The sequence below is a fragment of the Falco naumanni genome, chromosome 3, assembly GCF_017639655.2.
Source record: "Falco naumanni isolate bFalNau1 chromosome 3, bFalNau1.pat, whole genome shotgun sequence".
Taxonomy (NCBI): domain Eukaryota; kingdom Metazoa; phylum Chordata; class Aves; order Falconiformes; family Falconidae; genus Falco; species Falco naumanni.
This window is the reverse complement of record NC_054056.1, coordinates 44,091,155-44,107,489: the sequence shown is the minus strand read 5'-3', so window position 1 is coordinate 44,107,489 and position 16,335 is coordinate 44,091,155. Positions and strand designations below refer to the sequence as shown.

The 16,335-nt window shown below is 38.4% G+C and overlaps 1 protein-coding gene across 3 annotated transcripts in view; it reads right to left on the bottom strand.

The window, feature by feature from the left end:
• FHOD3 (formin homology 2 domain containing 3) overlaps positions 1-16,335 on the bottom strand; it is a 415,861-nt gene that overhangs the window by 218,916 nt on the left and 180,610 nt on the right. For all 3 annotated transcript variants that reach the window (XM_040587702.1, XM_040587700.1, XM_040587701.1), the window contains exon 4: positions 8,592-8,659. In XM_040587702.1, coding sequence (XP_040443636.1) covers positions 8,592-8,659 — 68 coding nt within the window. The remainder of the gene's footprint in view (positions 1-8,591; positions 8,660-16,335) is intronic.

Below are 16,335 nucleotides of genomic sequence, written 5' to 3'. Positions count from 1 at the left end.
CTGTTTATTTCAGTCCATTTTAAAAGCCAAGTCATCTATTGCAAGCAAATCTACAAAGAAATCATTCCAAAAACACACACATGCACATACACACACACACACACACACACATACATAAACTTAAGCCCTATGAGTCCCTCAGGATAGTATTGCCAGTTCAACCTAAATTATTTAAGCAGCTACAACACAATTCTATGTATGGACCGGATGAGCCAGTGCTTAAGCAGGCAAATCTTGCATTAAGCCATGCAATCTCAGCTCGACTTTGAGCCAGGACACTACTTTTAGAAGATGAACCAAACACAGCTCTCTGGGGCAGCAGAAGAGAGTCTTCTGTGACAAAGAGTCCATCTCTTCAAATAAGTCTTTTCATTCCCTGACACTTGGCAACTCAGAAACTATCCCAAGATACGGGTGCTAGGCAAGGGCAGTTGCTGTTTTCCTTCCCCCAGGATCCCACCAGCACATCTAGAACACGGGTGCCCTGGACTGGTATGTTCATAAAACTGCAGTCAGCTGCTAGAGGTAACTGAGGCAGTGGCAGAAGCATTTTAGTGGTGACGGGTTTGACAGGGACCAAACAGCCAGTTTGTCCTTCAATGAAACTTCCTTCCCCTTGCTATCTCTGTTGATTTCAAATAGACTTCAGTCGTTTTACGGCCCTCAGCAGCTGTGCCACAGCTTCCGCTCCTCTGCCCTCCACGGTTTTCCCTGCACAACTTCGTGCTGACACCACACTCCTTATTCGCTTCCCTCCCCCACCCTTTACACCTTCCCAACTCATCACATGTACATCTGTGTAGAAGAGTGACCATAACATGATATAAAGACATCAGTATTTTTACATTGTTCTCTTTTTTCCTATTCTCCCATCTATTTACATGGAGCAACATTTTGCAACAATACATGGAAATGACCATCCCCCTTTTACTTTCAGTGAGGTAATATATTTAAGCAGCCTGCAATGCAAAGTTGGGCTTCAAGTGATGATTACAAAGACAATTCACCCTTAAGTATCAATTCTGTTGCACATCCTTGTCATGAGACAAGCTGCCTAAGCAGCAATCACCAAATGCCAGCAATTTTTTTTTGCCAGCCTTTTAAGCACATCGATGCCAGCTAACGATAACGCTACACAACTTAAGTATTAAAAAAATAATATATTTTTTTCTTTCCAAGTTGAAAACATTTCAAATACAGACCACATTTGCTTATTATTGATTTCCACCTTGGTACCAATAAATAGATACAGAAATTCACCCCAAAGTGTTTGCTTTACAGCCATTAATTCCCTGTAGTCTCCCCTCTGAAATACCCTCAAGTCCAGGAAATAAATAAAAAAAATGCTGTTTCTCAAGAACACATTTTGTATTGCGCTAAAAATACCAGCAAAACAAATACAGTATTTGTCAGTGTTTCTTGTTAGCAAAACAGAAAAGCTGCAACAGTTATTATTTCACACCTCCTTCACATAGGGACACATTTTAAATTGCAAGCCTTTCTGCAGATTCTTTTGGATAGTTGAAAGAATACATGGGGGCAAAATAAATGTTTTAATAGTTAACATTACTTTGCAAATTAAAAAAAGTGAAAACTTAACCAGTATTTTATATCTTGATACACATATGCAATTCTCTTACAGACAGGATTTCTTCAAGCTTGAGAATACCGGGAAGTACTCTAACCCATAAGACGTTAAAACATCTTTTTTTCAGCTATTCACATTTTTACAAATATATAAAACTTGAAACAAGACATTCATATAAATAACTTTTCAGTAATGCAAAGACTTCTCAAAGTCTTTCTCAAATTCCTCAAATGACAGGTGTGCAGATACCCAATCTACCCAGCATTAACCATGTAGGTATCCCAGTAGCTGTCCTGCAGCATATGAAAAAAAAAAAATCTTGAGGAAATAAGTAGTAGACAAGTATCAAATCCTGCTTGATTAGATTTGTTGAGATTCCTCAGAGTCAAATCAGTGTTTATTAGACACAGTTAAGGTATGTTTATAGCATCAAGTACCAGAAAAAAACCAACAATAAAAACACCCAAAAAAACCCAGAAGAAAAACTATGGTAGAAGATAGACAACAAATATTGCATGCATTTATAAAAGGATTTAAATGTTTAAACTTTCATAGCAATCTCTTATGTTTTCCCTTTTTAAAAAAAAAAAAACAAACCAAACTTGTCTAATGAAATTAAAGTAACTTCTTTGAATAATTGCTCTTTCCTATTGAGCATCCATAAGAAAAGGATAAATTTAAACCCAAAAACTTTTAGCTCATAACTGTATTATTTTATCAAGGCCCAATACATCATTTATTACCACCCATTTCCCATTCATTTATTACTTTTTCTTCCTTAGTAGATGCAACTTATTTGTATATGAATGAAGAACTGCTCCTTTAAGATTTTGCATTTCCCTTCATAAAGAGTTTTCTTCCTTTTGGATATATACACCAAATTCTTAGAAGACCAAGGAGAAAAATCAGCCTACATGTCTATCATGTTTAAACTTTTCTGATAGATAATCATTCTATAAAACACACGTTTGATTGGCACGTACATGTAACGAAGGAAACAGAAGTCTGCACCTCTAAGACGAAAACAAAAGTATCTTCAGTGGATGTAACCAAGACCCCCAAAGAATCACTCATAGCTTAAGTCGATTAAAGACAAAATTTAGAGAGGGTTCTTAGCCTGCACAGCAAAGTTGCTCCCATGCCGCACTTCAGTTCTTGTTTTAAGTCTGCTTGCTTCAGTTACCAAGGTCAAATCATTGTGATCCTGCCTGATATTCACCACCATCTTCTCCAAGAAAGCTCTGTTTCCTCTTTTCTCTGAACATGGTGTTTTGCTTCTTCAGTGACGTTGGTCATTAACATTATCACTTTAACTAACCTTCCTGATTCCTATATCAGATGAGGGAGCTGCAGGTAGAAAGCCATCTCACCGTGACACTATAATGCTTGCTTCTAGTGCTCTCACTGCACCTAACTTGCAGTTCCACGATGCCACGTTCACATAAGAAAGGTCCCAGAGTTACCATCAAGTTCTACCACTGACAATGGTGGGCTACCTCTTTGGGTTGTACAGAGCAATAAGCCGATGCATTCCGCCTTTCAGGTTGAAAGAAAGGACATGGAAAAGAAACTCTGCTACTATTTCAGCAAGTTGAACCATGTGGAAGTAACTTTCTGTTTCCAGTATTTTATTATTTCAGTTAATGAAGGCACAGATAATTACAGGATCTTTTCCCCCAGATAACTTTTTTTCACCTGTAAGTGCAAGAAGCAAGCAAGCAAAAATAAGTCACACCTCAATATCAGATTAATCTATACAAATTATTAGCCAGAAAAGCTTTGGTTGCCTCCCCCTATGAAGACAAAACATTTAGCAGGAAACAAACATAAAAAGATTTGCTGTCGCTGCCTCTGCCTGTTTACCACAATACTTTTACCTGTATACACTCAACCACCAGGTAAAAATAACACTAAGACTAAAGATGTTTTACGCCATTGACTTGCTGGGACAGAATTTCATCCTTTGCACCTTCAGTAGACAGCAGGTGCATCAATACAATGGTTTTTCCTCTCAGTTAATAGAAGAATTAAAAATTACTAGAAAAGTTGCCTTGACCAGACCCTACCAGGAGTAGTATTCATGGCAGCTAAGCAACAGATCAAACATTTGCATTGTGTTACATACCTGAGGAAGCTAAAGCAGATAGGACCCATACAAAAGAAGGTTTCCTGTTCCAGTTCCAAGATTCGTGCAGATTAGAGAAGGAATAATGGTGGCTTTCCAGATTTTTAGGTTACCTTTGTGGCGGAAGTAGTTCACATTTTATAGTCTCATTAAGAACTGTTTAGACCTCAACCCATAACATTGTCTAGGCATGAATACGACAGCCTTTTTGCCACTGAAATTGAGAAACTGATTTTGACATTTAACATGTTATATGTATTTTATCTATAATCTCTAAACAGTAATGAGACATATCCTTTGTAAAATAGTGTTAAACAGATAACGTAAGCCGCTATGCAGAACCATGGTGAATTTGATTTTTGAAAGAAATTAAGGTTTCTCTTTTTCATGACTCAAGAACCCTTCCAAGAGGGCTTTTAAAGGGGAGAGGTGGCAGCCTGCCTCACAAGTGATGACAGCAGCCCCTAAATCAAGCGTCACATAGCTTCAAACCCTCAGGAGTCATCAGTCATGCTTGCAAGAGGGGAAGGAGCAGCCTCCTTCCTTGAGATCAATGAGGCAAACACAGAATACTCCTTCTGCTCTCCTAAGGATGATTGATGACTCCTTAGACACTGAAGTGTGTGACATTTGATTTCAGTCACTGATAAGGCTGTGTCTATCCAAACACCTTCTAGTTAATGTTTCCAGGGCCCCTACATAGCTGTTCTTTGTGATGTTTTACACAAAGCTCAATTGTTCAATGATTAATGTATTTCTTAACAATAGAAAATTCTGTAAGAGAAGTTTGTAACTGCATCCCTTGATATTCTGATCAGAACACAAAATAGGAATATAGGCTCCTCAGGAAAGATAATGGGAGATATCCTGCATTTGTCAAATAACAGTGGGGAAAACAGTCCTAAATGAACACTGGCTTTTTTCCTCAACACTTTAAAATATATCCTTTAGGTCTGCTGTCTAGAAAACCTAATGCATTGATAGATTAAAAATATTTTCCAAAACTTTAAAAAACAGATTTACGTATGATTATAGATTTCAACAGACCTGAAACATGCTTTATAGCTTCCTTATTTTTCTTACACCACCATATTCCTATCCAGTTGTTTCATATTTTGAAATGATGCAATCAGCACGATTTGAAACTATGGTTTGTAATGATTTGCAACTACAAGGCACACTTTTGTTTATAGGTTCTAAAACATCTTTTGTTTATAGGTTCTAAAACATGCTTGCTTTATATTACATCTAGTTGTATCAGAGGTCTTGATAAATATTTTTTTAATATCAAATAAATTGCACAGTACTATTTATATATATTATAGTGCTTGTACCCAATTTTTCTGCTTTTTAAGATTGATACTGAATTAAATGTTTTAAGCAGCTGTATTTTTGTATCTCTTACGACATCACAATCAGGAAATGCAAGAATGTTTTTCAGCCCTGACTTTATAAGCGCCATGTTCAGCTGGATTCTGCCCTAGATGCCTTTGGGAGTTTTAGGACTCTGCACAAAATTCATGAATCTCTGATAAACACAACAACTAGGTAGCTCAGAAGTTTGTCAGAAAATACATTCAAAGGGAGCTAAACTGTACTCCAACAGGTTGTCAGTTATATCTGTGTATCTTTTTTCAGTACTTTTAAGGTCAAGTGCTTCATATACTTCTAGTCTGAACATTAGTCTCCTTACTCTGTAAATTTGTTCATCAAAAAGCATACTGGTAAATCAGAAGAATACTGCAGCACAGTCCAGCAAAAGATGATGAGTGTGGCTATCTTAACCCTTCAGAATGAATGACAGGAACAGAATAACATTACCATTAAAGAAAAATACTCCGCACAACCTTTATCATTTTGCCAAAAACAGCCCATCAGAAGAAACAAAGAGAAATTCCAAGCTTGTACTTGTCAAATGAATCTTTCATTTAAAATCTGAAACAAAGGCATTGCTTTTGCCAAACACTGCTAAGCTTTGCTGAGGCCTCGCGTGAAAAACCAAGAGCTCTGACTATTTGGAATTTCTATTTGATGTAAAACTTGGGCCTGTTCCCACTTAATGCAAATAAAAGACTGCACGTTACCTTGAAACTCCCTAAAATAAAAATGATAGTGACTCAGAATTGTGCCAAATTAACTCAGCTATGATGAAATGATTATAAAAACATGATGGTATGAACTGTCTTGGCACTTAAAGACATGATGAAGTCTCCATAACACTCTGAAAATTTGTTAGAATTAAAATAAAGACTGGTTTTGAACTCAACATTTTTCTTCCAAAATATTATACTCTTAAGGAATTTAAAATACTAAATATAATGAGATACAAAATCAAACGAGTATTTATGTTGAAAAATATATTTTAAAAAACCTCACCTTTTAACATAATGATAGTTTTCTAATACTGACACACTTTAATGTCATCGACAAAAAAAAATAAACCAAGTATGACCTTTTGGGCAATACTGTTTGTTCTACAATATATATTAACTTGTATTTTTCTTTACTAAAAAACTGAAACAGCTTTTCTTTCTAAAACAGATATAAAAATCATCTTACACTGACTCATGGTTCATTATGAGATAAGCTAAAATGATATTCAAGAGTTGCCCTTAGCAATGACGGTAACTGTTGCCAATGACATCGAAGTTGAAAGGTGAACACAGATGCTTAAATCATACAGGGTCTCATTTTACAGTTTGAAGTGTACTGCTTCAAGTATTTAAGCATATGATAGGAACACTCTCCAGCCTGAGGAAAATTTCTCTCAATTATCCACTAATGAAAACCTGTATTTTGAGAGTATAAGAAGATTTTTAGAAGGGTACATTTGTTTAACAAACAGCCACCGTTCTACCAGAAGTAGCTACTTAAAGTGGTAATAGATAATTCCCAAAGTCCTTTCCGTACCATACATATTAGGAAGCAGGGAAGTTGAATTCTTCGAGGAAAATTTTATTCTGAAACTGTCAGACAGGTTTCACTTAAAAACTAAATTCACACATTGGTATGGGTTTGTGCGCATCGCTTTTCCCCTTTCTCTCATTCCTCTTCAACCTAGTCAACTCCAATTACATTTAATAGGATAAATATTTAAAACACATTTCTATGTAAATCAGCTGGAAGACAGATCTTACTGGTGTGTTCACAGAAAGCACAGAGCACTATGTGCTCAGAAACACCTACTAGACTTCAAATAAGATACATGGAGGAGAATATTTGTGAATACCCAAACTGGGAAAAGTCATCACGCGAGGAATGGGAGGTATGGCATGGGTGGGAAGAGAGACTTAGTATTTATTGCTAAATATGCCCAAGTGCCCAGATTAACCTGTGGAATACATAAATTCAGAGAAATACAACTACTTCCCAGAAACAGTTGAGATGAACAAAAAGAGAAGAAACAAAGAAGGCTCTTGGAAACCTGCCTAATTTCCTCTGAGCACACAGTCCATCTGCTTGACAAGCTCACAGGAAAACTCAGCTTCCATCATTCTCTTGGTCTTTCCCTGGGAATGCCTTGAAGAGACAATGGCTCTCCCAATCTGTTGCCATGAGATGACCAGACTGTTTTGGAGCTGGAACTCTTTCATTGTCCAAAAGTTTCAAATTTCATGGTACTTTTTTTTTTGACCCAGAAGACACCTTCAATTACCAAAATTTTCCAATAAATGGTTCACCCTTCACAATCTACTTCTACTCTTCAGAAATATCTTCATTCTGGCATTTTCTAAATTCTGAATGCTCAACTTTGAAATCTGCAAAAAGCATTATGTGTTTTGGAAATTTGCATAACTTTGTTATTCTTCCTAAAAATAAATGTCTGTTTAAAACAAAGCAAAAAATACTAAACTAACAGCGTGAAACACTTGCACCTACATGTTGTAGCTGTAAAACATAGGTTGTCATCCTCCATTTGGACCCGTTAGTAAAGGAAAAAGGTGCTTTTCTTATTAATTTCACTTATATTTACTGATAGAAATGGAATGTGTCATCCTGTATTCCATTTTAGGATCACATTGGCAGTATGCTCTAGTTCACACGAACATTTTCTTTTCATTTTTCCTGACCTGTTCTCTGCAAGAAGTCTCCTTCCAGTCCTGCAACTTTCCGAAGTCCTTCTCTTTGCCCAGTAAAACCAACCTAAAATCCATGCTTTTCTATTCAATTAACTTTTTTATCATCCACATCACTTGTCTGTCGCATTGGCTATTTCCCCACAGAATCCTGTTGATTTCAGGCCTTCTCCATAATGAACACTCACATTCAAATCCATGCCTTTCCTTAAACTGAGCGGTCGCTACCATTACCTCCTCAGCTCTACGAAGCATCCTTTTGGCTAATCAGTAAATAATTTCCTCTAAACTCAGTCTAAATTCTAACACCTTCAGAGGTCTCCTTCTACATCTTTGTTCCTCATCAGATCTGTCCCATGTCTCTCACATACTTTTCCAGTTTTTGATGTGGCTTAAGCATAGTTTACTTGTCAATTATTTGGCTGATGTTGGACCATCACTTCAACCCATGGTTTTCTATTTTCACACCTGCCTCCCATTCTTCCCAATACAGAAGTATGCCACTGTCTAACAAGCAGCCTAAGTTTCCATCTAGAAGTCCCAATTTTCTAATTTTCTGGCAGGTTCCAACAACTAATTCTACCATTATTCTACATCTGGTCCTGCCTTCTGAAAGACTGAAGGAACAGGGGAAGGCTTGCAGACCATAAAGAGAAAAGACCTAAGAAGCAATTGGCTAATTGCACATTACAAATAAAGTCTTAAAATTCTCTTTTGCCAGAAACTGTAAGTTATTCCCTACATTAAAAAAAAAGTTCAATTCATGTTAAAATCACAGAATGGGCAGCCATTATATGCTCACCTGAAATATTTGTTTCAAGGAGAAAAGTGCCCGTCTCAGCTCCCGTCCATTGGAATTGTAAAGTTTTTCTGGGGGGGGGAAAAAAAAGACAACAGAAAAAAATTCAATATAAATAAAACTGAAAACATGGTAAAAATACAGTACTGATTTCAAAAGAGTTAGAGTGGAAATGTCATAATTCCTATTTCCAATTACGTAGACTGCTGTTAAATAAAGCTTTATTATTTTTATGCATTTATTTATATATATATATATATATATATATATACTCATTCATTTAAAAAGTGCAAGTAAATTCAGGGTTTAGTCATCCATAATTTTGGATGAGATCTCCCAGGTAAATTTACAATGGCTTTAGCAAGATCAGTGAGAAACAATGCTCTGAGGAATTTTTGAGAATGGCTAGAAAAACTGCTCTTTCTGCATTAAGATAAATTTAAGGTTTACTGAAAGTACCAGATTAGTCTCAAAAGTCTCAACTAAGAGCACCCTTTGCTTTTGTTATCAAAGCTAGAGCCACTGAATCCCATCCTTGACTGCCTTCCCTCTAGACATTCTTTTCTCATGTTCTCATCTTTCTATTGTTAAATCCTTTCTGCAATGGCAATCAACGTTAATACCAGAAATAGTCGGACAGTCTGTTCTAAGCATAATTCAAAACAGTGTTTTATTCTCATGAAAACTGATCTTGATCTTTTTCTAAATGAAGCAGAAGCCTTCTTTTCATCATCCAATACTGAAACATATTACTTCATTTATTCCCCTACTAATACATACTCATAGAAATAATTCAAAGATGACAAAATAACTTTTCTATCTTTCTGAACCCTGCCACAACATTTGCTCCTTTGGAAGAATTTTTGGACAGTACATTTTAAGTTTATTATTGTGTATTTGAAAGTGACTTGTGACTATGCATGGATGCAGCAGAGGGCATGCTCTTCCAGTCTTCCTGGTCTACTACATTTGGCGTACCTGACAGAGACGTTATGCAACATTTCTGCAGTCCTAAACTGAATTTTCTTACACTAATGCAATCTGAGGACAATTACAAAGGAAAATCAAATCTTCACAGTCAGCTCCCATGACGCACTTTGTGTCACCCACAGATCATCATGAAAGGACCTTCTCTGCAATGGACAGCAGCCAGCAGCTCATGAGATGAAATGCTCATGGAGACAGAGTATTCTTATGAGAAAATGAAATTTCAAACTCCAAATTTTTATTTCTTACTTCCTCTTGACTAGTTCTCTTTTAATTACTACTTTACACTACAAAATAAAATTAAGTTTTATTTCCATCTCTCAGGAAGTTACGAAAAAGGGCCTAGCATTTGAAGCTTCAATGAATTTACAACCCAGTAATCATTTTTTACTTCAATCAAAGGCGGCAGGTTTTAATTTAAAAAAAAAACATTTCTTATTCCCAACAGTCATCTTCAACCAAAGGAAAAATGTGAAGTAAAACTTCAGCAAAACTCACACTTTTTTTAAAAAAAAACAACTTTGAAAGTAGTTTTATTCATCCCTAATTGCCTCTGATTTCAAAGGCAGAATGTGTAGATTTGGCAAAACTATTGTTGTTATAAGTTGTCTCCTTCCTTGCACTGTTTATAGATTCCTGACAAAACATTGGAGGAACAGATTTCACTTCAAGCCATAAACTTAGAGGCATACTTTAATTACTCTCGCTTAAAAACACACTGGCATGTGAAACTACATTTCTTGGCAGGATAGAGTAATTTTGTCAGGAAAGCTTAAAGAATAATAAAGGTCTTTTAAGACCCAGTCCGTCAACTTTACATGCCACATTACACAAAATACTCCTCTTTGAAAGATACCCTCATCTGGCACTTGTTATTACTAATTTCCCTCTATTCATGATTCACCAGCATCATTACAAGCAGAATGTCTCCAAACAAGGCAGTACATTATCATCTTAATCAAGAGAGGCACCATTTCTTAAAATGCTGGCAACTTTGTACATAAATATCAGCGTCCTAACAAATGCCATCTGTTGGTCTGGGTCTTAAATAGGAACAATCATCATCCCAGCCCATGGTAAAGTCCTAACGAACCACTGTTATGATACCGTAACACTGGTTGCTTTCATTGGTGCATGCAGATTTTTGGTACATCTCAGAGGAACAATGCTGAACATTTTTATTCTTGGTTGTGTCACAGAGTGTGACGGCATCCTTGGCAATCAGCACAAACAATGCTCTTCCTGCTGGCATGTAGCAGAGGACAGAAGTTATTAACTGCAGCTCAAAAAGGGGTCTATCCTTAGAGCGGAAGAATCAACAACTACTGGAACCATCCAGTTTGGAAACAGCAGTGGCAGCAAGACAGCAGTGTGTATCACAAATGTTTCAGCTTTTCTGACACCCCTTTTGAGAAGCAACAGCCCAGGTAAATCATCTCATTTCTGACATCTCCTACCAGGGTGGAGCAAGCTCCACAGAGACAATGTACATTCGCAGATCCCTCCTCATGTGCAGCTGCTCTTGTTGAATCAGCTCAGAAATACAAGTTCCTAACCTCTTCACCTGATGCTCTTACACATGGCAATATACTGACCATCTACATAAGTCTTGGCACCCACTTCTTACAGTGCTGGTAGCCATCAGAAACATTCACGGAGCTTAACCCAAGGAGGAAAGTGAGATGGTCACTCCTTGGAGTCATGCCACATCAGAAAATGTTTTCATTTAGGAAACCATAGTCCAGGGTGAATCTCCCCCAGGGCACGAAAGCCTGCCTAAGCCAAGGTACTGCATCGGTATTTTTGTTGTGTTTCTGTGTGCTGTTTTTCAGAAAGTGATAAATGTATACAGCAGATTACAGCTCAGGGACACTCGGCAAGATGCTCTCAAGGCCTTACACAATACCCATTTGTCAACAGTAACTTTAATGGCACAGAGACCTTGGGGCTCATTCCTAAAAGCCCCAGACTGCAACCAAGGCTATGAAAATATATCAGCAGAAACTGAAAGACAATAGTCAGTCATAAGCTCTTTTTCTACAGTAGAAAATCAAATTAAAAAAACAGAGAGGGAAAGGCACATTTGCTTGCAATGTTTTCAGAGCAAAGACGACTCAGAAACCAGATAGCAAATGCTTTTCAATGCTTGCTGTTTTACGTTAGCAACTTACAATGTTGCGCTCTTTTAAGCAGACTGAGAAATAGCCTTCCATGCTAAAGCAAACAGTTGACTGTAATTCCCATAGTGCATCCCTGGCGGAGTTGTCTTTAACTAAAACAAGTGATATCTATAACTTGGAGACAGGAGTCCAACCTGTTACTATCACCCGAATCAAAAACTTCTGAGGGGCTCCAAGGACAGCCCAAAGTTTTCAGCTTGTCCTACCTGCTCACTGTCTTGCTATAACGTGTTGTAGATGCGCTTGAATATGTACACCAGGATGGCTTTATGCCAGAAATTGAATCTCTGAACTTCAAGCAGGAACACTCGCTGCTCCACCTCTCCCTGAGACTTCGTGAGCCTCTGGCCCTTTGGTGAAACACACTTCCCATCCTTTCCCATGTACAAGTTGGAGACCTACTACACTCATACCCTTCAAGATCAGAGAAGATGAAACAGGTCAGAGAGTTTGAGCTTTCTGACTGTATCTACCTATTAATGACTGCGTGTCTGACAGTTATGTCCTGATAAGCTATGGTATTGCAGTTCTTTTTTACTACTTTTCTTCAAGAAATAAAGAGCTCCTTCTGCAGCTGTGAAACAGGTTTGATTGCAGGTACCTAGATGATATACAATTCTCCTGCTGGCTCCCTCTGATGTTAAGGAACACTAGAGGGCACTGCTTATTTCTTTATTTTATGAAAGAAAAGGCACTCTGTCCCTCCATGGGCTTCCCACCGATTAAGCAATACAGTTTGGGATGATAAATTGGTACTTCACTAACTTTGAAACCCTGATTTTTATCTGTAGGCTGTAGGTCACCCCGAGAAACTAAAAAGTATCAGCACTGCCCACCTCAAACATTCAGAATCAGAATCAACTATTTTGAAACTATCTGACAGAAAACCAGGTACTGGTATGGGCTTGAGTTTTATTTACCTTTCTGTTAAGAAGCAAGAGTAACATTTGTTCAAACACCCTTCACATCATAACAGCCAGGTATATATTCTTGAAAGGTGAAAAGATTCCCTTAGCTCACCACTTCTTTCTACAGGCAGAGCATCAAAGATAACCTGACTTGTGATACAAACAGACATGCATGAGAGATGGAGACTTACAAGTGCCTACTTCCCTGCAACAGCAGCACTTGGATCAAGAGAAGGCTTCACGTTCTAAAATAAACCCATCATTTATTACTCTGGGGGTTTGTTTGCTTTTATTTTTGTAAAAATAACTCTTCTAGAAAGGAAAGGAAAACAATTCACTTTAGGTGAAAAGGGATTTCTCAGGTGAATTTGGTACAAATACAGCAGTGGAAGGGAGACAGTTTGCCATCAGCATCTTTTCAGAAAGCAAGAGAAGCCTTTAAAGATCTTTACTATATCAGGCCACTGCACTGGTAGCTTTCAAGGGAGATTCTATATTTTCAAAGATGACCATCACAGACTTAAGTGTCATTGGGTATTAAACTCTTGAGTACATGGGAAAAGGAATGTTTTAAAGAAAATAATAATTGGTCTTTATATTATTAGTGAAGGTACTGACTTCTGCTCTCTAAGGGAAAATGAGTGTTTTCAATCCACAACAATAAAAGAAAACACAGAACTGGCTGAGTATTGCTTGGTTCAGTCCCATGTGTTACACCTGACCTCTGACCGACAGGGTACCATCATCCTCCCTTCCTCTTCCATCACACCCATTGAATTCGTCCCTGGGATATAGTAATTTATGTAGCATCAGCCTTTTGAGCTGTTGGCAAAAGCTCATGAACATCTGGCTGAGCACAAATGGGAGTTGCTCTGCTTCAGTTGCTGCTGCCTGAATGACCTCCACATCTCCCATCCATGCCTCTTTTCTTTAAACTATAATTTAAAGATGAAGCTCCTTTCCTTACAAAAACATAAAAGGGAGATTAACTCCACATTTGATTACATTAGCAGGGTACCTGGTGCAGATCTAATTAAACAACATTTGAAACATTTCCTGCCATTCATTTCTAAAGTCCTTGCATGGGATAGAAGTAGCAATATTCTCTGGCTTCCAGTAGCCACTTGCAAACTGGCTAGTACTTAGAAACTAAAGATTTAATTCTTGCCCCTGCACCAATGAATAAAACATTATTTTAAGTGGTCATGAGGAAGAAATATTAGTCTGAGTTAACTGTAAAAGTCTTTCAGAATGTAAATGAACTGCCTAGGTTTCCACCAGTACTGACGGGGGGTGTGTGTGTGTTAAAGGAAAAATGTTTGTAACAATGAAAAAAACCTCTTTCTGCAAATGCCAAGTACCATGCTTCCAAATCTATTACTAAAACATTTTAATCTTAAATGGGTGTTATTCTATCTGAATGAATTTACAGAATTATAAAACTAGTAAAAAAAAAATATGAACAGCACAGCAAAAAGTCAGGCATATGGGTCCAGTCCTGTAAACAGGTTTCAGGAAGCAGCCTGGTAGACTTCACTGGGTTACTCGAGTGAGCCCGTGGGTATATATAGTCCTGCAGATTTATAGAACAACTGTATATAAAACTAATTAGTGCAGTGTGCCAGTCTTTGACTGTATGTCAAACAAGTTAAAGCAGTCCTCTAAGAAAAGACCTGGTCCTATGCCAAGAATAGACTCTCCTTTTAGTTTTGCTTTTGTCCACCAAAGCTAGTCATAAATGCATAAGCCAGACAAGGCACTCTCTTTTTCCTCCTGGACCCCCTAAAAAATGTATGGAGAAGGGATTTGTTCACACACTGCCCACTATTGCATTAACAAAACTGCTGCTTCTGCTGAGATTACACTGTTTTGCATATTACAAATCTTTGGTTTTTTCTCTGAATCTGATGATATTTTCTCTCTGTGAATTGTTACGCTTTGATTAGTGCAATACATCACAACTGAACTCAAGGTATGTATTTTATTATCCCACTGATCCAGGGGCAAACGATGAGTAACTTATTGAGGAAAAGGACTTTTCCCACATAAGGGACCCGAGGCCAAGCAACTGGCTGCCTACACATTTCGGGAAGCCCGGTGGTGCCACGCCGAGCCCGTGTCACCCTCGGCGCAGCCTGCTTTAGAGGAATGTGCAGGCTGCCTCTAAGGAATGCTGCCCCGGCTCCCCTTCTGAGCAAAACCTCCCTCCCCTCCTTTCCATTCAAACACACAGCAGCTGCTTAGCTAATTAACTGGGACAGTGGGTCCCCTCAGTGAGCAGGGTCCTTTGCCCCCGCTGGGAGAGGGAGATCCTTTGTGGGAAGAGGATCCTATTACGTCTGCATATGAGAAGAGCTCCCCTTCAAGCCTGCATCCTTATTCCCTTTCTCTGGAAAAGACCCGCAGGTGGGGAGTGGGAGGAGGGGAAGCCACAAACCAGCCTCGGACATCCTTCCCTACCCCATACCTAAAGCCACGCGGGCAGAGGCTTAAAGCAGAGGGTGCAAAGAGCCACTGCAAACTCCAGGGAGCCTGTGACTGCGGCCAGGCAAGCAGGGAGAGCTCCAGCGCGGGATCTCCTCTGGGAATCAAAAACACTCGTTATGACCAGCACTTAATGCAAATATACACAATTGCTCTGAAGGACTTTTCTGCCTCTTTGAGAGCACAAGTCTGCTTTCCTGCCACTGCAAGAAGCAACCAGAAGAAATTCCCGTGGACTTCCACAGGGAGAGTACACAGGGCAGAAATCCTGCTTTGGGAAGAAGGTCTGGTGCTAAACTTTTTTGAACATCTTTCTGAAGCGCCAAATGTTGCAACTTCTGCCACAAGGGAATTAACATAAAACTGTCAGCACAAGAATGATTACACATTTAAATACACTGAGATACATATATCCATTCTTCCAGGTGCAAGTGTCCTCCCCTTGAAGTATGCCCTGATTCTTGCTCCTGTATTTCTAAGACATGTGAAATGAGTTTCAATCATTTGCAGGAAAAGGAGTAACAAAAAGAAAACTCCAGAGGACTGAGGAGAAAAAAAGATGACCCTGAGAATGAGGGATCAGAGACATGCATCAAGAGACACAATACAGAGAGAAGTACAGAAGAGCAGAGGGGAGTCAGTAAGAAGGAGAACAAGACAGCATGGGAGGTGAAGGTCTGGAGTGCCACTAATATGAAAACAATAATGATTAAAGAAAGCAGTAATGCTTAAACAATCACCTACAAAAAACTAAAGAATTAGGAAGCAGGGAAAGACTGACTGAGAAACTGAATCATCTGTGTAAAAGAGACAGAAATCATCCTTTCAGGGTAGGTCCTTTTCTCTCCGAACACATCATTCCTCAGCATCCTGGACACTCCCACACCCTTGATCCCAGGTTTTAGTCAATGTTTGTGATTCATTACCAACACACATAAACTACAGTAACATCTAAGTAATTCAGTGAGATTTAAAAAGGATAGGTTTTTACACATACAGCTGGTAGAGGGGACTTTTCCAGTCTTGCCATACTCCACTCCGGGAGCCTAACAGGTCTATAGTGATCTCTCTTTTTGACTATTTTTACCAAACTTCTGTTTATTTTGCTTGGCTTCAAGCAAACCATGAGTAACGAATAAACCATTAGCCAGAGTTTCCCCTTCATAAAGCCCTAATTATTATCCCTTT